This window comes from Periplaneta americana, chromosome 17 (assembly GCF_040183065.1).
Source record: "Periplaneta americana isolate PAMFEO1 chromosome 17, P.americana_PAMFEO1_priV1, whole genome shotgun sequence".
NCBI lineage: Eukaryota > Metazoa > Arthropoda > Insecta > Blattodea > Blattidae > Periplaneta > Periplaneta americana.
In genome coordinates this window covers 110,580,443-110,604,685 of record NC_091133.1, presented here as the reverse complement: position 1 = coordinate 110,604,685, position 24,243 = coordinate 110,580,443, and the positions used below count along the sequence as shown (strand labels likewise).

General features: G+C 37.1%; 3 protein-coding genes across 4 annotated transcripts in view; 1 reads left to right on the top strand and 2 right to left on the bottom strand.

Annotated features, from left to right (window-relative positions):
* LOC138693050 (E3 ubiquitin-protein ligase TRIM37-like) overlaps positions 1-10,241 on the bottom strand; it is a 63,396-nt gene extending 53,155 nt beyond the window's left edge. Inside the window, exons 1-2 of the mRNA XM_069816605.1 lie at positions 9,955-10,241; positions 3,063-3,328 (exon numbers count right to left, since the gene is read on the bottom strand). Coding sequence (XP_069672706.1) covers positions 3,063-3,328; positions 9,955-10,008 — 320 coding nt within the window. The 5' untranslated portion in view covers positions 10,009-10,241. The remainder of the gene's footprint in view (positions 1-3,062; positions 3,329-9,954) is intronic.
* Positions 10,242-10,533: 292 nt separating this feature from the next.
* MESR4 (misexpression suppressor of ras 4) lies at positions 10,534-18,762 on the top strand. The gene is made up of 2 exons (XM_069816166.1): positions 10,534-10,940; positions 11,264-18,762. The coding sequence occupies exon 2, from the start codon at positions 11,290-11,292 to the stop codon at positions 17,440-17,442; it is 6,153 nt and encodes a 2,050-aa protein (XP_069672267.1). The 5' UTR covers positions 10,534-10,940; positions 11,264-11,289; the 3' UTR covers positions 17,443-18,762.
* The window catches only part of LOC138692865 (cilia- and flagella-associated protein 251-like), a 78,007-nt gene continuing 71,157 nt past the window's right edge, over positions 17,394-24,243 (bottom strand). For both annotated transcript variants that reach the window (XM_069816167.1, XM_069816168.1), the window contains exon 22: positions 17,394-18,553. In XM_069816167.1, coding sequence (XP_069672268.1) covers positions 18,455-18,553 — 99 coding nt within the window. In that variant the 3' untranslated portion in view covers positions 17,394-18,454. The remainder of the gene's footprint in view (positions 18,554-24,243) is intronic.

Here is a 24,243-nt window from a genome sequence, read left to right as displayed (position 1 = left end):
TTTCACCTTTCATTGATTAAGTTTTCAGTTTTGAATAACAGTCTTTCCGAGGGAACTGAAGATCCCAGTAAATACAGTATACTTTCTGACCAAATTATTTAGTTATAGGTGAGAGGTGTATGATAAGAGAAACAGATAATCAGAAACAAAATACTAGATTTGCTTAGTTAAATATGAAAAATAAAGACTGTGTGCCTGAAATTTGCGTATGGTTAATTAGGGATTTAATATTGTTGTTGTTTTCTAATGCCAGGCGTTTGACAATAAAGTCATTTGACCTCTTGCACTCCAATATTTTTCAAAAATATTATCATGACCAGCCAATGAAGCACAGATTTTGAGGTGTTCCGAATCCATTTCTTGGTTTCAGTTGCACAATGGACAGTTAGGGGACTGATATATTCCAATTCTATGCAGGTGTTTGGCCAAACAATCATGGCCTGTTGCCAATCTAAATGCAGCTACAGACGATTTTCGTGGTAAATCGGGAATTAACTGTGGATTTTGATGCAGAGAGTTCCATTTTTTCCCATGGAATTGTGTTATCAAATTTTGTTTGTTGAAGTCTAAGTATGTAGATTTAATAAATCTTTTCACAGAGTAATATGTAGATTTAGTAACAGGTCTGTAAGTAGCAGTGCTGCCCTTCTTTGCTAAAGCATCCGCATTCTCGTTTCCCAGGATTCCACAGTGGGATGGTATCCATTGGAATACAATTCTTTTATTGAGTGATATTAATTGAGAGAGCATTTTAGTTATTTCTGCTGTTTGAGATGAAGGTGTGTGTTTAGAGACTACTGATAGAATAGCTGCTTTGGAGTCTGACAATATAACTGAATTTTTAAATTTACTGATGTGGCATAGAAGATTCCTGAGACTTTCACTTATTGCAATGATTTCTCCATCAAAACTTGTTGTTCCATATCCAAGAGATCTATAAAGTGAGAAGAGACAGCACGTAACACCTGCACTGGCACCTTGTTCTCTGGAGATCAAGGATCCGTCGGTGTATAAATGAAGCCAGTTTTGTGGAGGGTATCTAATATTAATTGTCTCTAAAGACAATTATGTTAGTTTTTCAGTGTTTACTTCTGATTTCAGTATTTCTTCTGTTAAATTTAGATTATATTCCATATTTAATAGAGTTAAAGGGTTTGGTTTAATTTGTAGGTTTTCTTTTAAATTCGGGATATTGATTTTCTGTTTTAATTCTTGAACAATGGATATGAAACTTTTTTGAGTTTTCAATCTACAGAGAGGACTGTATGAATGCCAATTGTTTCCTGGTAATCTAATAAGTTTTTCATATTGAATCAGTGCTTTTTCTTCTATTGTCATTTTGATGCTGTTAATATTAGTGAGGAATCTCATAGAATCTATTGGAGTTGTTTTGATTCCACCAGTAATGAGTCTGAGAGCTTGGTTTTGAACATATTCTATTTCGTTTATGAAAGGTGAAGTAATTAAAATTTCTCCGCAGTATGTCAGCACTGGCTGTATAAACATTTTGTATGTAGTGTTCAAAGTATTCCTAGAGATTTAATGTAAAAATTGTACTCGACAATAAGGTTGACTTTATAAATTATAATTGAGGATAACTAGCTTCCATAATTTTGTAGATTAATGGAGGTCATGAAAACTGATTCCAGCCAATCAGAAAGAGACAATCCAATGTCTCAACTCTCACTATAAAGGGACTATATCCTTCCTGGGAATACTCTGCCCTCTATGTGAAATACATATATGCAGAACACTTTGTGATTCTACCCATGATTGAAAGTGAAGAATTATGTGAGTCAGTCATTTACGATTCAAAAGAATCTTTGGAATCATAGACTGGGATGAGTTCTGAACAAACTGTGAATGAATCATTACAAACGATTTGTAACGTCCGATTGAATTGATGAAAAAGAATCGTCTTGCCCAGCTCCAGTTTGAAACCCTTGTAATATTATGAATGATTTTCCCATTTTTCGATACTATCGATAGTCGCCAGAACTATTTGACTATCGATAGTTTCGATAGATGGATTCATAACTATCGATAGTATTGATAATACTATGAACTATCATTGATTAAAGTTCACGTTAACACTTTGTTAAAAACATAAAATTACTTAGTCATACGTTAAAAAGTGTTAAAATTTTAAAAAAGGTATATACCTTCGACAGACGGTCTGTCTTCTTCAGTGTCTCCTGAACTACTGGTGATCTTGATTCTGCGATGTGCATTTGTCGATGGTAGGGGTGGGGGTGTGTTGCTCTTTTGTGGGGGCTGGTTGTTTGTGTGTTATGACGTATCATGACGTCGAATAATGTGTGGGTATTGCACCAATACCAATACTCACAAAATTGCAACTTCATTCAGAAAACTAAAATACAAGATAGCATATAAAACAAATAACACAACACAGAAATATCTAAATAATCATATTAAACATTCAAATAAATATAATTCAACTGGTGTTTACAAACTAAAATGCAATAGTTGCCCACAATTTTACGTATGACAGACAGGAAGATCCTTTCACACAAGATAGAATGAACATATTAAAGCTATAACCAAACCCTACATCACATCAAATTATGCAGACCACATTATCAACAACAATCATGACTACAATAATATAGAAACAGACACGGAAATTTTACACATCACACCAAAAAGTTCACAGTTAAACATCCTAGAACAATACGAAATATATAAACATACAATAACATACCCACAACATATACTTAACACACAATTACAGTTCAATACCCACACATTATTCGACGTCATGATATGTCATAACACACAAACAACCAGCCCCCACCATAAGAGCAACACACCCCCACCCCTACCATCGACAAATGCACATCGTAGAATCAAGATCACCAGTAGTTCAGGAGACACTGAAGAAGACGTGACATAATGTCGAAATGGGCTGTCTGTCGAAGGTATATACCTTTTTTAAAATTCTAACACTTTTTAACGTATAACTAAGTAATTTTATGTTTTTATGAACTATCACCCATCACCTCCGCCCTCACAGGGTTCTAATTTAATAAACTGTTATATACCTGTCTCTATCACAGTCATCGGCACGGCTACTGGTTAGTCCAACAGCTTGTAGCGTATCTAACTGCTGTGTCACCTCTTCAACCCAGCGACAGTTAACCAGTTCGTGAAGATGCAATGATGCTCGACAATGGGGACATTGTGAACGTTGTTCTGTGAGCCATCGGCGAATACATACATAGCAACATAATTTCGAACAATGTGGGCAGAGATGAGCATCCCGCAGCTTTTCCATACAAATAAAGCAACGGAAAACTTCTGCCAGTGTCTACAACAAGAGCACATATTATGTAATCACAATCACAATACAGCATTAGTATATCCGCTATTACAATATATGATGTAGCTTCCAATATAGTTGTTATAGTTCGCGTCACCGTTTTTGGCGTGTGTTCTAGATATATAGTGCATGTTGCTAGTGCAGCTGAGAATGGTACCACTTCCAATACACGTCAAATCAGCCATTTACCAAACAGTTGTCAGACTGACTGCGGAAAATGTAAAACACTCGCACTTAATGTTCCCATTACTTATTTCACACGCCAAAAACAGTGATGCGGACTATAATTAATTCCACAAAACTTCGATGGTTACTGAAATAGCGATGACAGAGTCAATTAAATCCATGTTATGGGAAATAAAATTAAAACCTAAGTATACATAAACAAATAAGTCATTCATCCCTTAATACTATCAAGACCCATGATGACATGGTGAAGCCAGTGAAAGAGGAAGGAAAGGAAAGAGCTGGAGAGAAATTAAAACCCTAGTCAGGAATAGGAGAAAGTTGGGGTTCGTTTGTTGCAGTCCTATGCTCCAAATCAGAAGTTAAATGTATTACACTTCATATAAACAGCATTGAAACATACAGTAGAGTCCGCAAAGGCCAGTTTCTATCCGACACTTTTTCAATTCACTGTGGGCTAAAGAAAGGAGATGCACTATCACCTTTACATTTTAACTTTGCCCTAGATTATGCCATTAGGAATGTCCAGGAAAACAGAGGGTTTGGAATTGAACAGGTTACATCAGTTGCTTGTTTATGCTGATGACCCGAATATGTTAGGAGAAATTCCACAAACCATTAGGAAAAGCTTGGGAATTTTACTTGAAATATGTAATGAGATAGGTTTGGAAATCCCGGGGGGGGGGGGGGGGAGTACCAGAACATAGTACGAAATGGAAACATAAAAACTGTAAATTTATCGTTTGAAAAAGTGGAAAAAATTCAAATACCTTCGAGCAACAGTAACAAATATAAATTACACTCAAGAGGAAATTAAACGTAGAATAAATATGGGCAATACCTGCTATTATTCACTTGAGAAGATTTTGTCATCCAGTCTGCTTTCAAAAAACTGAAAATTAGAATTTACAAAACAGTTATATCTGTAACTTATGGTTGTGAAACTTGATCTCTCACTTTGAGGAAAGAACAGAGGTTAAGAGTGTTAGAGAAAAAGTGCTTAGGAAAATATTTGAGGCTAAGAGGGATGAAGTTACAGGAGAAAATTATACAACACAGAACTGCATGCATTGTATTTTTCACCTAACATAATTAGGAGCATTAAATCCGGACGTTTGAGATAGGTAGGGCATGTAGCATATGTAGGTGAATCCAGAAATGAATATATAGTGTTAGATGGAAGACCTGAGGAAAAAGACCTTTGTGGAGGCCGAGACATGGATGGGAGGATAAGATTAGAATAGATTTGAGGGAGTTGAGATATGATGCTAGGGACTGTTCAGGATAGGGACTGATGGCGGGCTTATGTGAAGGAGGCAATGAACCTCCAGGTTTTTTAAAAGCCATTTGTAAGTAAGTATAGGAATGTAGGCCTATGAGAATAGTTTAATAAATTCTGTAAAATTAATTAAATAGCAAATCATATTTTATTGGAATGTCATGGTTTTTTTTAGTTGGTTATTTAACGACGCTATATCAACTACTAGGTTATTTAGCGTCGAGATTGGTGATAGCGAGATGGTATTTTTGGCGAGATGATGCAGAGGATTCGCCATAGATTACCTAGCATTCATCTTATGGTTGGGGAAAACCTTCGGAAAAAACACCAATTTGCAGCTATGGGAACGTTGACAAACAATCCCCCCCCCCCCAATACAGAGTTCAAGAAAAAGGCCTTCTCCTATATGAGAAATGAAGAACTTCAAGAACACCTACCAAACTCCTACCAGGAATCTTATAACAAAAATACATCAGCTGAAGCATAAACATAGTACCCCCGACAATATGGAACCACTTCTACATCCCGTGAATTCACTGGAATTTGAATGCATAAATTAAAATTTGGAACCAAACAAACTGATTCTTGAATGTCGACTGCAGGTACACATCGAGGTAGAATTTGAAGAAGAAGAGGCAGGCTTTAGACGAGGAAGGCAGACTTAAGATCAGATATCCTTCTTGAGGACTATGATTGACAAGTGGATTAGCCATGGAAAGCCAGTATACCTGCCTTTTCTGGATACAATCCCTTGGGAAGAGATACTTATGGAACATCACTAGGTAATGAATTCCAGAGGTGAGGCAATGCTGTAGTGTAAGAGGATGAGTATAGGAAAGTTCTGTGACGAGGAATAGAAAGGAGAGATTGATGGTGATTTCGTGAAGTAAGTTAGTGAGGAACTGAAAGCGTGAAGACAAGTGATTTGGAGAGGAGGTATGTAAATTTTGTATAGAAGTGAAAGACCGTTAAGATTCTTCGTTCCTTTAAATAACTCACGAGAGCAGCTTAAGAGACGGTGTTAAATGGTCAAATTTCCGAGTATTACAGACGAATCTTATACAAACAGTACAGAGTAATATGCACGTGGTTTTACTTTTCAGCACCCAATGCTTTCCACAGAATAATCTAGAACTATTCACCTGTTGTATGTAGTAATGAATGAATGTATCGCCTCAATAATGGCACACATCCACCGCTGTCGAGTAATGGTTAGGATGCCTGACAGTAAAACGAGCGGGTCAGAGTTCAAATCCTGGTTGGGACAGGTTATATGGTTGAGGTTTTTTTCCGGGGTTTTCCCTCAACCCATTAAGAGAAAATGCTGGGTAACTTTCGGCGCTGGACCCTGACTCATTTCGCTGGCATTATCATCTTCATCTCATTCAGATGCTAGATAACCATAGTAGTTGATTGAGCATTGTAAAATAAAAAATTAACAAAAATAATAATGGCACATGCTGATAAACCATATGATTTAAGTAGGCCTACTGTACTTAAGTTTTCTCGAGGTCTAGGTGTAAATTTCTGGACAGTAGGTGTTTGGAGGCCAGAACGGCACAAGAAGGAAAGCATTTTTAGTGCCAGTGGAGATAGATATAAGGCCCTATTATTCAAGAAGCAGATGTATTTCGACATAATTAACAATCGTGTTTTAGATTTAGGTACCTACAACAGGTAAATAGTTCTAGATTATTCTGTGGAAAGTATTGGGTGAACGTGCTTTGAATTAAATCTGTTTACTATGTATTGTATATTTTTATATAGCTTAACTGATGAATTGTATATGCTGTAAATTGAATAGAGGTCTGTATAGCTCACCTGATGAATTGTTTACTTACTTACTTACTGGCTTTTAAGGAACCCGGAGGTTCATTGCCGCCCTCACATGTCCGCCATTGGTCCCTATCATGAGCAAGATTAATCCAGTCTCTACCATCATATCCCACTTCCCTCAAATCCATTTTAATATTATCTTCCCATCTACGTCTCGGCCTCCCCAAAGGTCTTTTCCCCTCTGGCCTCCCAACTAACACTCTATATGCATTTCTGGATTCGCCCATACGTGCTACATGCCCTGCCCATCTCAAACGTCTGGATTTAATGTTCCTAATTATGTCAGATGAAGGATACATTGCGTGCAGCTCTGCATTGTGTAACTTTCTCCATTCTCCTGTAACTTCATCCCTCTTAGCCCCAAATATTTTCCTAAGAACCTTATTCTCAAAAACCCTCAATCTCTGTTCCTCTCTCAAAGTGAGAGTCCAAGTTTCACATCCATACAGAACAACCGGTAATACAACTGTTTTCTAAATTCTACTTTCAGATTTTTTGACAGCAGACTAGATGACAAAAGCTTCTCAACAGAATAATAACAGGCATTTCCCATATTTATTCTGTGTTTAATTTCCTCCCGAGTGTCATTTATATTTGTTACTGTTGCTCCAAGATATTTGAATTTTTCCATCTCTTCGAAGGATAAATCTCCAACTTTTATAGTTCCATTTCGTGCAATATTCTGATCACGAGACATAATCATATACTTAGTCTTTTCGGGATTTACTTCCAACCCTATCTCTTTACTTGCTTCAAATAGAATTTCCGCGTTTTCCCTAATCGTTTGTGGATTTTCTCCTAACATATTCACGTCATCCGCATAGACAAGAAGCTGATGTAACCCGTTCAATTCCAAACCCTCTGTGTTATCCTGAACTTTCCTAATAGCATATTCTAGAGCGAAGTTAAAAAGTAAAGGTGATAGTGCATCTCCCTGGATGAATTGTTTATGCTTATAAATTGAATTAATCTACTTTATATGAATTGTACAATTTTGTATAGCTTAACGAAAGTATACTTGTAAATTGAGATAATCTGTTTACTATGTATGGTATATTTTTTGTATAGCTTGACTGTTGAATTGTATCTGCTTTCAATTGAATAGTAATCTGTATAATTCAAATGATTAATTATTTTTTAAGTAATTTGCATGATATATATTCTCAATTTTTGTGTATCTCAACTGATTGAATTATTTATGTCTTTAAATTTAATTACCTTACTTGCTATGTATTGTATTTTATAGCTCAACTGATGAATAACTGTTTAGGTTTGTAAACTGAATAATCTGATTGCTATGTACTGTGTATTTTTTTAGAGCCACCAACATAGATCAGTTGGCAGACTCGTTGGCCTGCTGATCCGGAGCAGTTCTCGGGCTTGGGTTAAATCCCCATTTGGTCTGATTGCCTGGTTTATTTTCTTCCGAGATTTTTTTCCAGCTGTGGGGCAGCTGTCGGGTGATCTATGGCAAGTCCTCGGCCTCACCTCACTTGATCTCGCCAAAAAATTGTAATCTTGTAAAATTTTGACTTGTTGCACATCTTAAAGCTTCAATGTTAATGTAAGTGCTATGGAATACGATAAATTAAAAAAAGAAAGTGGTGCCTACTTTGGTCTAGTTCTGTAAAATTACCAATTATAATTTTCAGTCTCAAACACGAGATTCTGTACTATGCTATAATCTCGCCTCATAGTAGATAAAACGTTGGTTTCCTTCTCTAACTTCCTGCCCACTTCTCCTTCATCCTCAGCGACATGAGTCCCATTGCCAGTTACACGGTTAGGTAGGGTTTGATGAGGCGATAGACTAGTGACACTCAACTAGCCCCACTGTCATTGATAAGATTACGGAAGGTTTGATGAAAAGGCAGATTAGTGGCAAGTAGGCCCACTGTCACTGATGTTACAGTTTGATGAAGAAATAGATTAGTGAGAAGCGTTTCGAGTAAAAACGGTATAATTGAATGTCCTCTGTTCCATAAATCTACCAACAGTAGTAACTGAAAAATGAGTTCTATTCAGTCAATACTTAACATAAAACACAATAAAACATGTTATAATAACATTTACACAGATTTAAAAACAAACGTTTTCGCCAATTTTGATTGGCATTTTCAGGTCGTGTAGGTCGAATGGAACATGTTGACTCATCCACTAGTCGTGAAACATATACAGTTTTCGTCATACGCTACCACTTAATGTAAAGATCAGTCGTGTCGCCGTCCTCATGGATTTCAAGACGTTCTTCCATTTTTTTATTTTTCCTGCTCTCCATAACGGCCACACGACCGACCTGTTCGTAGCATCTTCAAATCTATCTTGAAAACTGTATCTGCAATGACAGAAGAGTTTTGCTGTTTCCTTGTTCACACATGCCTCTTTCAACACAGTGATTCTACACACATCGTGGAGGCTTTTTGCTATATTCTATTCTCTGTTTTTAAGTGATATTACAGTTGTAACTTTGGTTTTTAACGTCATATACCAAGTGTTCACTTTTTATAACATGTTCCATTCGACCTACACGACCTGAAGATGCCAATCAAAATTGGCGAAAACGTTTGTTTTTAAATCTGTGTAAATGTTATTATAACATGTTTTATGTTAAGTATTGAATGAATAGAACTCATTTTTCAATTAACATTGAACTTAACGGAACCAACATGCCTTTGAAATTACCAACAGTAGGCCTACTGTATCATTCTGCACTTTGAACTTGCTGCAGAGAGGTAATGATGCGTGCTTAACATTTACCTAACTTTCGCGTAACAGTGAAAAAATATTAGCAATAATTTAAGACAAAAAATAAGGGTAAATTTCATATCATTAAAAATGAATAATTCATATATGTTATTGTGAATAACTTACCGACGTTGGCAAGTGTGAACATTGTTCCATTGTTATTTTTAATACTGCACTACGCTCAGTAATTGGGTAGCTTATAGGCTATATCAACGAATGCTAATTCTGTTTGTAACTTATATCCTAATTCGTGTAAAAATAATTTTGATTAGGTACCTATGAAATGTCTACTTTCTAAAAACAAATCAAGCAAATTCAAAGTGACAAATAATTTAGATACCAGCCTCAAAAGTCTATCAATTTCTAATATAATGCTAGGTAACAGTGTGAAAAATCCAACAATAGAATTTAAAGAAAAAACAATTGTATTAATTTTTGTCTGCAAATTTATAACGGCTTACTTAAAATGCAAATGATACATCCCTTCCTGTATTCCCTACCAAATTTCGCTATAGTAAGAATATATACCATTCTGTACCTAACATCTTTACCTTATTAAATTACTAACCTCTACACTGTGCTCGTCAACATTTTTGCTTCCTTTATCAGCTCTTCCAGCCATATCTTTGCATTATTTATTCCACAAGTCAAGTAAACATAATAAATATAACATGTAAATATTCATAAAATTTTGACTTCAACATTATTACAGCGCATTACGAGTTTGATTTATGCCAGTAACCCATTTACACTTAACAACAACATATTCCTACATCAATTTAATTAACAATTTCACAACAAATTATTTTTTTTTACAATGGAATCTTTCTTTACAGTACATGACAGCACAACGCTTTTCGCTAGGCAAATGTTATTTTTCAAGAACATTTACGTATGAACATAACAGCAAATAGGTGGTAATTTTATTATCATACAATCGATCAGATATAATCGATCTAAAAATTTGTTCTTTGCAGGAGTGTTCTCCGTGACGTAACAAAATAGTCGGTATGATATTTGTATACATTTGCTAATAGAATTAAATTATATTATGTAAACTGATATGCAAAATGAATGTCTCAGGAATTAGCATTCTGCAATTATTTGATTTGTTTTGCTGTCTTTCACAAGTTAATTTTCCTTGTTCGCGCTTTCCGCAAAGAATCATGGTATTGCAATGACGACATCGTTGTAGTTCAATAGTGTAAATTAAGCTATAATCGTACTTTTAGACATCTAATGAATGTGCCATATGTCGAATCACGTTTATGTAAACTTCATTACATGATCTATATAAAAATGCAGATAAAATATGTAATAAAATAAGTTCTTATTTATGTCCATGCTAACCCTATTGTGCTGTGTGTAGATAAAAGATGTCACTACTATCGTAGTAGGTTCGATGTGTTGCTATTAATTGTGACGCCATTTTACTAACCTTTAAGGCGGGGAAGCGAAGAATTTAGTTATCTATTAAGTGAAGTTCGATAAATCTGCTGGCCTCACCAAGTACCACATAAGCTTCAAGAAGAAATCCTGTCATATAAATCTTAGGTAAGAAGTGCAGGTTTCTCATATTTTGCCATAACAGCAACCACTTGCCCACAAGAACTTTGTTTAGTAGCTGTTAAAAGCCACAAGGAGCATTAGGAAGGTTATATGGGTGTAAGACAATTAATGTATTGTTTTTGGATTTAACAGTTCATAATTACCACAACATAGATGATACTAAGTTGTCAAGTTGTGTTACATTTGTTTACACAATTTGAACTGTTTGTATATTTGCTCAGACACATGTGCAGAATACAAAAGCTAGATATGACTGTTTAATGACATTGCGTAATTCATAAGATATTTTTTTCATTTGTTGGTTTCAGGTTTTGTTCCTGAGTTGATAAAAGCTATGGAGGACGACGAAGGTGATACAACAGTTGGTGGTGAGGAGCCAGTTATTGATAAAAAGATAGCAGGGAAACAAGATGGTGTTGCACTTCTACACAGTGATAGTAACGCCGACAAAAGTAATTCGCCTACTCCATTGGTTGAGGAAAATAATAGAACAAAGCTGGAATGTGATGATAACAGAAAGTCATGTGGTAAAATAGAAACGTCCCGCACACCTAGTGACAGTCAAAATGACAGTGGCACATTTATAAGTGATAGTGATGTACCAAACAGTCCAAAGAAAGTAAATGGTGAAGTGGAGTTGTCAAAGTGTGATTGTGCTGAGCAGAAGTCTGATGCAAATGACAGTAGTGGTAATGTGGTGAAGAACAGTAGATTAGTAGAAGCTGAAACTACAAACCCCGAACCTGAGAATACGAGAGTTCTCAGGAAACGTAAACGACAAACGAGCCCCTTGTCCGATCAGATGAGAGACACAGACAGTGGTCAAAATTTGGAAAGTAACGCTGAATTCAAAGGTTTTAAAAAAAGGTATTTAGCTCAATCGGCAATTGCGACCCATAACACATCTTTGTCGAGTGATCCACCAGTGGGTTCACCTAAACCTGGTTCTAAGCATAAGAAATCGTCTGTTAAGAAAACAGTCCCCGAAACTCAACAACATGTCCTGGTCTCGCATCAGACATTACCTGATGGAACACAGTCAAGTGCACAACTTACAGAATATGTCCAGTATCTGGGTTTACAACCAACAGTGAAGTTCAAATGTTACATATGTGGTGAGAGTGGTTTTCCCTCCATATTGCAACTGCAGAAACATCAGAAGGTTTGTCTGAAAACTTCTAATAAAAAGCAGACTCTTGTAAAACCTGCCCCTCAAACCCCAACTATTGAACCTTCTCCATCAACAAATTTTAGAATAACCCGAAAAGTGTATCTGTGTTCGGCATGCGGGACTTACTATGAAAACTGGAACCTGTTTCTTCACATGAGGGAGGTTCATAAAAGACATATATGTTTATTTTGCTTGGGAATGTTCTCACAAGCAGATAAACTTGCTACACATTTGTCTGGAAAACATGCTGTAGTTGAAGGCGTGTATTCCTCAACAGATAGTTTTTTAAGTGAATTTAAAGGCTCTTATTTTCTAATGTGCTGCACCTGTGAACGAATATTTACAGAGCGAGAAAATTTCTTTGACCATTCCTGTAGCGAAGGATTGGTTATTAATGCTGATAAGGCATGTTCTTTATGTGGGTTGCGAGGAGCACATTTCCCTACATGTCGTCGAGCCTTTACAGATAGCAGCGCTTCTCCCCCTCCTCCTAGTTCTTCAGTTCCTGCTACAGTGGAAAATACTTCAGAACCCACACAAAATTCTCAGCTAATTCAGGAACCACCCCAACTTTCTGTTTCGGTTACAAAATATTTAATACCAGTAGAAAAAGTTGCAGACAAAAAGACGAATCAGAAATCAACTGAAATGCTTGACAGTACGGAAGAACCTCAAGAAAAATCCAGAGAACTGTCAGACAATGATGATGATTATGATATTAGTAATGCAGCTAGTTTCTGTCATGTTAACATTCATGAATCTCAAGAGAAGCAGAAACAAGCAGTCACGTCAAAAACGAAAACCTACAAAGGTAAACGTGAAGCTGTAGTGACAGAGAAATCTGCTAATGAATTAGATCCAGCCGATGCGTCATCGCCCAGTGCAAACACAGACCAGAATAATGTGGATAGTTCTGATACTATTGACAACACAAAAGATGAAAATGTGCAAGATAAGAATGTTGACTTGGATCATAAAACTGGTAATGAAAGGGAACCAGAAGAAAGTGAAGAGAAAGCCGACAAGCAAGAACAAGCTGACGAGGAAGAAAAAACCGAAGAGCAAGAAAAAACTGACGAGGAAGAAAAAATTGACAAGCAAGAAAAAATTGACAAACAAGAGAATGATACTGTCACTGAACCTCCAAGTGTTGAAGAAAGTGATCAGAAAGAAGACATGGAAGTAGAAGCAAATAAATTAATAGAAGAGGATAAGACAGAATTGCACAACGATGAGAAGGATGAAAGTCGCGTAACTGAAGAAACAGAATCGAATGTAGAAAATGATACTAAACAGACTCCAGAAGAAGAAAAAGATTCAGATCCATTCTTACAAACGGAAATAGACACACAGTTGTCCCCAAAATCAGAAGTTAGTCCAAAAGGTTCACAACAAATGGATGCAAAAGTAAGTTCAAAAACTCCAAGTGCCACAGAAGCGGATTCAGAATCTGAATCATCTGAGTCAGGAGAAGAATCTGATGAAACTTCTAGTAGCTCTGAAGCTTCTTCTGAAGAAAGCGATCGTCATGAAGAAGCAGAAGAAGCAAAAGAGAAGGAGAGAATTGATGGTTCAGATATTGAAAATGCTGACAGTGATAAAATGTCCCTTGTAGTTGATGAAAATAGAAGTGAAGAAGATGAAGTTGAATCCCAGAAGGAAAAGACTGATGATGTAACGAAGCAAATTTCTGATGGAAAAATGAGTGAAACAGAAGAAACAAAACAAGATGAAGAACCAAAGAGTGATTCCGAGTCGCTACCTAATGCTGTAGAAGAAAATGAAGAAAATAAAACTATGGAAGATGAAAAAGTTGAAGAACCAACAGAAAGTGTGCAGTTAGCAGGTGATGATGTTCCTCTCCTTGAACTAACACTTGAAGAAAATCTAGACACAATGAGTATCCAAATGTTACTAAAGGAATCTGTTAAAGTTTCCTGCCTGAATTGCGTCTACTGTAATCATGCTAAAAAAATAGCAGTTAATGGTAAGCAGTTGGCACTACATTTATTAGCTGAGCATCGATTTGCCCCAGTAGTCTGTTCTGATAGCGGGGAACTCACAGAAGTAGACGGTTTTGTAGATAGATTGAAAGCCTTGTTACCGGAATTGCAACAGATGTTTTTTAACACAGATTCTTACGACAACATGGATCAAACTTGTATGCATCCATATGATAGGACATACGAATGTTTTCACTGTCATTTTGTGACAACTCTTCATAAGGAACTTTACGTTCATAACAGAAAAATGCACCAGAAAACTATTCTTCTATGTATTATGTGCAAATCCAATTTTTACAGCTACAGTGAACTCTTGTGTCATTTGTGTCCTGGTATTTATGTTCCAGAAAGTAATATAAGTTTCCGCTGTTGTCTTTGCTCTGTTGATGGTTTACCTTCAGCTTTCAGACTAATGGTACACTTAAGAAAAAGGCATCATGCCTGTGATGTGTGTTTAGAAACGACAGGGGACCAGCAGAAATTATCAAACCACGTGTGGAAACATAAGCTACATCACCTCTGCTATCGCTGTGGCATCGCATACCGCAACAAACCTGATATTACGAAACATCTCTTCTGGAAACACGGGACTGAAAGTGTTCTCTGCAAGAAATGCTTACAGAAGAAATGGCCTCATGTGTACCATTTTTGTATACCACCAAACGCCTTCGTTTGTGAAGAATGTAACAGCAGCTTTTCTCGTGCTGTGGCACTAAAAGTTCATAAAAGGCTTCATGCTGGTGACTTGCCTTATTCTTGCAGTGAATGTGAAGAACGCTTCATTTCGAGGAAACTTTTGAACAAGCACGAGGAAAAACATCGCGAGCCACCACCAGTAGAGTCAACAGAAACGAAATTACAAGAAAATGGTCCTATTGATGAAATAGAAAGTCAAGACAAATTTCAGGAAGGAAGTACTAAAATTGAGACTGAATCTCATGAGGAAGCGGACGTGCTTACGCATGAGGATGCAACTAGCAACGGGAACTCTGTGAAAGAAGAAGAAGAATCACAAACTAAAACAAAAGACTCGCTGTCGGAAGCAGATATAGTCGATACACCTGCCGAACCATCTGTTGCAGAAAGCTTGGATGAATTAGCCAGGCATGAAGATAAGGATACATGCGAGAAAAAGTCTAAAGTTGTAGATGTTTATGATCTTCCTCCTCTCAATCTGTCTTCAGAAAGTGACGATTCCGATGATGACGACGAAAGGAAGGAGACACAAGTCAATGTAAAAGAGAAATCCCCAGCAATAGAATCACCAGCTGTGAATGAAGATACAGAGGCGTGTGATAGGGAAAAAATTCCTGAATCCATGCCTCAGTTAGATGATGATGTCCAACAACCAATTGAAGTTGTAGATGGCATCTGGGATAACTTTAAGACATATAAAGCAAATCTGGAGCGACGAGAGAACCAGCACATCGAAATTGGTGAAAGTTCCATGCAGAAGTCAGAAACTGAATCCTGTGATAAGTTGTTTACAGAAGTTCTTTCAGTGATTAATATGGACCACGACTATTGTGGACCACCCGCTGGAACAAGTCAATCTGACGAAGCAATTGAGCACTCAGAAGATACATTAACAACAGAAATAGGTACTGTTCAGCAGGTACTTGAACCCACACAAGATGCTGTAAAGACAGAAGAACCAAAGGAAAGTACAGAGGATGAGAAAAAGGCTTGTGATGCTGATCATAATTACTGCTATACAAACACAACTTCCCTTAGTGTTGAAGATGAGAAGGAGAAAGATGTGCCTGCTGCAACAGTGGAAACTACACCTCCAAACAAGAAAAAGCAAAAGTCCCCAAAGAAGAAACAGAAACGCAGTGCTAGTTCATCATCTAGTGATTCAAGTAGTAACAGTGACTCCAGTACATGTAGTTGTGGCACAAACTGCAGTTGTAGCAGCTCTAGTTCAAGCAGTTCCGGCAGTTCTTCCAGTCAGAGTTCCGATTCTGATAGTTCCAGTTCAGAAGGTAGGAGGCGTCAGGCAGCAAGACGGGAACGTAGGAGAGAGAGGGCAAAGAAAAGGAAAGTAGAGGAAACTGAAGACGTACCTGCTCAAACAGAGACAACAGAAGTTGCAGAAAATGGACCATCAGTGCAAGAGGAGGTTCCTCCGCCATTACCTAGTGTGGCTGAACCTGAAGAAGTGGACGTTCCCATCAGAGAATCGGATCTTGATACTGATGAAACAGAAACAGATGAAGATTTCTATGACAAGTATCCTCAGAGACTGGCCAACAAACTACTTGCTGAGAAACGAAACCAACTACTTCTGCTAGCAGCCGTGGCTCCAGTGAATAATGGTACAATGTCACAGTCTGGCCAATCCCCACCACCTAGTGTCATCGAAGAATCTGTACCAAAGAAGAAAGTGAAAACAAAAAAACATAAAAAGTCGCAACATCAACACAGTAGTTCTGAAAGTAAAACTGAAAACAAACTGAAACTCAACATTCCTTCAGACTATTACAGTACCCAAGCACCCATATTTTCAAAATCAACCATGCCTACTACTTCCGCAAGTAATTCCATGAATACAACTGCCCTCACCACGTCATCCCAAGCTGTTCCAAGTCCTTTCCTTGCCAGCCAACCCGAACCTTCAACACCCAGTGCAGCGTACCACAGTACGGGAAGTGGTTCGGAAACAGACAGCAAACGTCTCTCCAAAAGAAAGCGTGTGCCAAAGCGCTTCTACGGCGATTCTAGTGACGAAGAACCGGAGCAGCCACCTGTTAAATGGCGTAAAGTATTGCCTGCAGCAAGTAACAGCCCAGCAACAACGCCACAGCAAGCATCAGGGTACACATATAAGAGTACTCCTGTCCCGGTGCCGGAACCTGTTCGTGTCCCGTCTGTTCCTGATCCAGCTCCCGAAGAGAAGTCCGAAGAGGAAGCTGCGGACGATAGTGACAGTGACAATGACAGGGATGATGTGAAGAAGAGCAGCTCCGAGTCATCAAACAGTGAAAGTGAGGCCGATAAAGAACAGGACGATGATGACGTTTCTGATGCAGATAGTGAAGTGGAGACTTCATCAGCAATGCAAACAAGTATTGTGTCTGCTATGAAAGAAGGTGAGGGAGTGCAACAAAGGAATGAAAACTTGTATTGCTATTGTCAGTGTCCGTACGACGAAGTCTCAGAGATGATAGCGTGTGATGGTAAAGATTGTACAATCGAATGGTTTCACTTCGAGTGTGTGGGTATAATGGTGCCGCCCAAGGGCAAGTGGTTTTGTCCGGACTGCAGAAAGAGGGCAGCGGCAAGAAGCGAGTACCTTGTTCATGTGGGATGAAGTGTGGAGTTAGATTTACAGTATTGAGTACCCTCTATAACCGTCGGTTTGTATTAACGTGTGTGAACTTACGGAAGCTCTGCTTCATGTGTGTGTTGTTCCTTTGTTGGTTTTCCTCTCTTCGAAAGAATTCTGTGTAAATAGTGTAAATACCTAGCATAATAACTGTATATGAATTCATACCAGTTTTAAGTGAATCCCCGGTGGGTTCTATAAAAAGTAATTGTCAGCTATGATGTTGAACACTTTGAAACAAATCTAGCAGAAGTCGGTGGACACTTGTAAATGTAGATTGACAAAATACCTGTTTTCTTTGCAGACGAGTAACTGTATGGATGGTAGCTAAGTTCAAAATCATTATTTGTACATTATTATTACTACTTCTAATATTACTATTACTACAACAATAAAACTGATTACACATTTGTCATGTGCAATGTCGGAAGTGTTTTGCATTTATCTGAAGAAAGAAATTTTATCATAATATCGGAGTCAGAGATAGGGATATGACAGTGTAGTGATGTCACACTTAAGGAAACAGGATCTGATATTAGGTCTTCTCTCAAATGGCCTCTTGTATTGAAGTAAAAGATAAAGGAATGCGATATTAAACATGTATTTATCAAATGATATGTACATAATGTGTTCTTTCACTTTTGCTTACATGAGTCAATGAATTGCCATGTATTTTTTTTAAATATACCAACACTTTTAGGCTATTTATTTTTTATATGAAATTACCTGTATGGGTAAGTCATTTAGTAGATAAACATTTATCTTGTTTCAGGTTATTACACGTATGATGAACTGAACCTGAATTTTGATTACCTTGATGAAATTTGAAATTATGTGATACCGTATACATATGTGTGTATATTATAAATTTCAATATTTGTTTCTTCTTATTCTGCTTACTTTTTTAATCTTCCTTTTGTGAGTTGTTAATGTTTATTAGTTACAACGATTGTATTTCTTAATTTCGTTGAAGCTGACCTTGTAAATAAATCTGTGGCTATTTCTCATAGACATTAGGAGACTCACAATTTTCTTCAGTAGGGGAATTTAAGGCTATTCCTAAAATATCATCCATGAAGTCGGTGTACGTGAACCCCTGGAGAAACAGAGAAAAAATAAAAGTACAGAAAGGTAATCTTTGTCACATGAAGTCATATTTATGTTTTTATTTAAGTAACAGACTGACATACTGAGCAATATGAACATATGTATCTTATTCTCAGTAATAAAGACCAATCCTTTATATAAAAGGGGAATAGACTGAAATTGCTTCTCTTCAGAAATAAACATCTTTGAACCTCTAAATTGAGAATTTCATTTTTACCTGATACATATATACACTTAATATAATATAAATGAATATTTCTTACAAGAGACAACAAATTTATATAACAGATATTATACAAAGTAATGAATTAAAATTTCCATTATTAGCATTAATTGATAACACTTCTGATAATCAAATCGGAATTAAATTTTATTAATTTGTTCTACTTCAGCCTACTTTGTAGAAAATTAAACTTAAATCAATTGGGAGTCCAAATAAACATTTATTTGTTGCATTGGACCTTTTCCTTTAAATTGTGTTTAATTTTATACATGTAGTCCCTAGTAAATGTGAATAAGATTTTAGAGTCAAACTGAAATTATGCATAATGGATCATTTTCTTCAAAAGTGACACCATATGACTATTAATGTTACACGTAAAACTAAAGATATTTTATATTACAGTATATGAACATATAAGAGGCAGAGAGAAAAATATTTCCATATTAAAGAGCAAAAGTTCCCAGCCTTGCTAGACAAAACACAATGTATTACTCTTACCTCAACACAGATCGAGAAATAGAAATGGAAATTAAAATATTGAACATTTACTTGGCATGAGAGTAAACATAATTGCATATTCCATTGTAAAAGCTAATCAAATGAAATCTGGCTGACACATGTTGCTTGGGTCTACACATTAAGTACATCAACACGAACATACATCATTTTGTTGTGTGACATATTTCAATTCATAGAGTCTATTATCATTAAAGAGGCCCTCAGACGATTAAATTTGTCAAAATTGTAGTATTATTAAATATGTGCCAGAATACTGGGTGTTCATTTCAAAGTGTGTCATGACGTCACTGTTGATGAGTCAGCGATTTGAAGAGAGTTTCAGCTTTTGTGTCAGAGAAGTTGCCTATTAATCAAGGCGTTCAATCTGAACTTGAGAACGTTGTTGTTTTCTAATGCCAGGTGTTTGACAATAAAGTCATTTGACCTCTTGCACTTCAATATTTTTCAAAGATGTTATCATGACCAGCCAATGAAGCACAGATTTTGAGGTGTTCTGAATCCATTTCTTGGTTTGAGTTGCACAATGGGCAGTTAGGGGACTGATATATTCCAATTCTATGCAGGTGTTTAGCCAAACAATCATGGCCTGTTGCCAATCTAAATGCAGCTACAGACGATTTTCGTGGTAAATCAGGAATTAACTGTGGATTTTGATGCAGAGAGTTCCATTTTTTCCCTTGGGATTGTGTTATCAAATTTTGTCTATGTAGATTTAATAAATCTCTTCACAGAGTAATACGTAGATTTAGTAACAGGTCTGTAAGTAGCAGTGCTGCCCTTCTTTGCTAAAGCATCCGCATTCTCGTTTCCCAGGATTCCACAATGGGATGGTATCTATTGGAATACAATTCTTTTATTGAGTGATATTAATTGAGAGAGCATTTTAGTTATTTCTGCTGTTTGAGATGAAGACTTGAGACCGTGTACGGTATAACTTGAACGTCACAGCAATAGATGGCGGTCTGTGTGCTACCATAACCTCTTTCGAACTGTGTTTTGTGCGGCCAAGTCGTACGTATTTATTATCATCGGTTGCGTACGGCAACATTCCACAATAGGCTTTTATTCAACATTACTTTATTCCGTCCACACCTGTGGAGTAACGGCTAGAGCGTCTGGCCGCGAAACCAGGTGGCCCGGGTTCGATTCCCGGTTGGGACAAGTTACCTGGTTGAGGTTTTTTCCGGGGTTTTCCCTCAACCCAATATGGGCAAATGCTGGGTAACTTTAGGTGCTGGAACCCGGACTCATTTCACCGGCATTATCACCTTCATCTCATTCAGACGCTAAATAACCTAAGATGTTGATAAAGCGTCGTAAAATAACCTACTGAAAAAAATTACTTTATTCCACTAGTGAGATAAAAACTTTACCTCACAGTTTGAACTTTATCTCACAGTTCATTAGTATTTTCCTAGTACCCGGGCGCACACGTATACTTTTCCATTGAACTATTACTCAAAAAGTTAATATATTAGTTACTAGATGTCACTACCTCTACTTCTTTATTACCATTCCTTAAATATACATATACTCAATCTCCTTCTCTTTTCTCTATCTACTACGTTGTAATTTGTGCATTGCATCCATATCTAATATGTATTTTTTTTTTTAAATTCATAATAATTTACCTTTTGGAAGACGAGGAGACTTGAACCTACGAAGTTGGGTTTATAGGATTTTATTTTTATAACAACATGCATTAGTCAACTGAGCTAAACAGACACGATGATTAATTACGTTTTAATATTTTAGCTTCATGGTCTAGTGGTCAGAGCTTCTGGCTATAGCCCATGAGGTCCCAGGTTCGATTCCCGGTTAGAGCACAGGAATTTTTCCTTAAAGCGGATTATTCCTGTGTTCGTCCATGGTCTGGAATTTAGGTTAAGCTTAGATTTAAGACCTCTCCTGGCACCACATTATCATAATCATCCTGTCACATCATCGGGGTAATGTAACTCCGCCTTCCAGGTGCCCCAACCTCAGAAGTGGGTTACAACTAAGCCACGGCCAGGAGAGAAGACCAGAAATGTCGAAAAGACAACCTGGTGGCATTGGATAAAAAAAAAAAAACATTCCACAATACAAATAAAATGCTCCATGTCCATGTTGACCGTCGAAGTTAATGTCAACAAATACGTAAGTAATCATTTTAACCCCCTCCCCATATCCCGACAGTAAGAAAAAATTCACCTCAGTACAGTTCACATTCCTGCCACTATCGGCGTTACCGTACGTATTTGTAAGTAGGTACTCTTCAGAATGAACGCCGTACTTGCTAGGCAACTTCTCTGGCACATAGGTAATACGCCTCTGCAGAAGTGTAGGAATATTGAATTCTCTAGGCTCATCGACTAGCCACGTGACGGCATACAGCGAGCCATGACACACTTTGAACTTAACACCCAGTATATTGATGTATTGTCAATACTGAAAATATTGATGGGATGGGTTGATTAAAACCGAAATAATTTTAATACAAATATTGATCGTCTGAGGGCCATTATCTCATGCTAGAGGCAAGTGTTGTGTGCCATATGATCTGAGAAAATGTAGAGGTGGCTGACAACTCACTAGATGTAAACAGTGATTCGACAACAAATTCTAATACCTTTGTTAAGTTTTACTGAAAACTATAGAGAGCTTCGTGTGTTATGGGATGTATCTTCAAAAGATACTGTTCTTTTTTAACTTTTTTTTTTTTAATCTCTAATGCTAAAATAATAGCTACACAAGCTTCCTTTTGATCTAACTTTATTGAATTCCAGCCAGAAATTGAATATAGCCTATTGTCAATAATTATTGATCTTATGAGGCCAATGCAGTTTGTCAATATTTATTGACTGCACTGACAAAATACAGTTGAACTTAGTTAATTCGAAGTTGAAGTGTCCATTAAAAAAATTGAATTAGACATGTTTCAATAACTGTTTTCTTACTTTCTACACGGAGGCATTTTGATTAATGCATATACCAACATTTTTCGAGAAAAATGGTCCAAACTATATTTATGATAGGATGCGTATTTTCCGGGCTAGAGGGCCGTGGTCTGTCGGTGTTACAACCAAACGTTTCGTCCACTACTCGGTGGATATCTTCAGTGGCGTGGTACACGTGTGCGGAGAGATCTGCTGTGTATATCAGGAACTGGCATTGAGACTGGTAGCACGTCGTTATTTAAGGTATGGGACTGTTGTTGCTTGTCGTTGTCGCTGCGGTCCGCACTAGTGGCTTCGGTGTTCTGATTGTTTGTGGTAGTGTCTAATTGTCGGAGAAAGGGTTTGACGTGTGTGCTTCTGAGGGCCGGATACCAAGTCCACTGGAGTAGTGGACGAAATGTTTAGTTGTAACACCGACAGACCACGGCCCTCTAGCCCGGAAAATACGCATCCTATCAACGCCGGCCGTGAAAGCCTACATTCCAAGATTATATTTATGAAGTTGCATGGGAACTATATCCGGAACTTCTTGTGTAAAAAAAATCAATACAATACAATAAGAACAAAACTGTTTATACAAGATTTTGTACAGCATTATCAAAATGCGAAAAATTTAAATATCTTGGAGCAACAGTAACAAATATAAATGACACTTGGGAGGAAATTAAACGCAGAATAAATATGGGAAATGCGTGTTATTATTTGGTTGAGAAGCTCTTATCATCCAGTCTGCTGTCCAAAAATCTGAAAGTTAGAATTTATAAAACAGTTATATTACCGGTTCTTCTGTATGGTTGTGAAACTTGGACTCTCACTCTGAGAGAGGAACATAGGTTAAGGGTGTTTGAGAATAAGGTGCTTAGGAAAATATTTGGGGCTGAGCAGGATGAAGTTACAGGAGAATGGAGAAAGTTACACAACACAGAACTGCAAGAACTGCACGCATTGTATTCTTCACCTGACATAATTAGGAACATTAAATCCAGACGTTTGAGATGGGCAGGGCATGTAGCATGTATGGGTGAATCCAGAAGTGCATATAGAGTGTTAGTTGGGAGACCGGAGGGAAAAAGACCTTTAGGGAGGCCGAGACGTAGATGGGAGGATAATATTAAAATGGATTTGAGGGAGGTAGGGTATGATGATAGAGACTGGATTAATCTTGCACAGGATAGGGACTGATGGCAGGCTTATGTAAGGGCGGCAATGAACCTTCAGGTTCCTTAAAAGCCATTTGTAAGTAAGTAAATATTATCAAAATGCAGTACATTCAATTTTTTTTATAACTGGATGCTTTTGTTTGTTTTTTAGTATTTAGTCTTTGATTCATGCAAAATTCTTCGAGTTTATTGAGCAATTGGAAAATTGTTTCATTCATTTTTGTTGTCCTTCAATATGTTCCTTAATTCCTGGATGCACAAATGGCAATGGAGACCTGCATTTCTTCTGAATTCTTTTTAATTCCCAGCATTCTGGCTCGCACTATATTGCAGGCTGATTTTCGAACTAAATTTCATTGGATTTCATTTCTAATTATTCCAAAAAAATTTTAAATTACAAACGATTTTTTAACATTGTGTTGTATAGGAATGTCAAGGTACTGCAGAAAAAGTTCGAATTAGACAAGTTCAACTGTATGTTGGTTGTCTGAGGGCCACTTTAGCAATGAAGTCATATCATGAACTCTTGCAGCAGGAGAAGCATCCAAGGAGAAATGTGCAGTGAATCATTTTAACTGTGAAGTTCACCAACGGAGATTCATTGGGGTGTAGTTGCTTAGAGAGAACAATGGTGAAGTTATCAATTCCAGGCAGATTAAATCACCTTGAATTATGATTTTCTCTCAGGATATGCAAAGAAAATGTTTCTTCACACCAGTAGACACATTATTGAGAATGATACTGTGAAAGAGATTCATGTCAGCCATGTCACTTCAACAGCTCACAGCTGTGGAGCAATGGTTAGCATGTCTCAACATGAAACAAGTGGGCTCTGGTT

What these genes read in the sequence shown, in the direction of transcription:
- MESR4 (XM_069816166.1), top strand. Translation starts at nt 11,290, where the DNA reads ATGGAGGACGACGAAGGTGATACAACAGTTGGTGGTGAGGAGCCAGTT.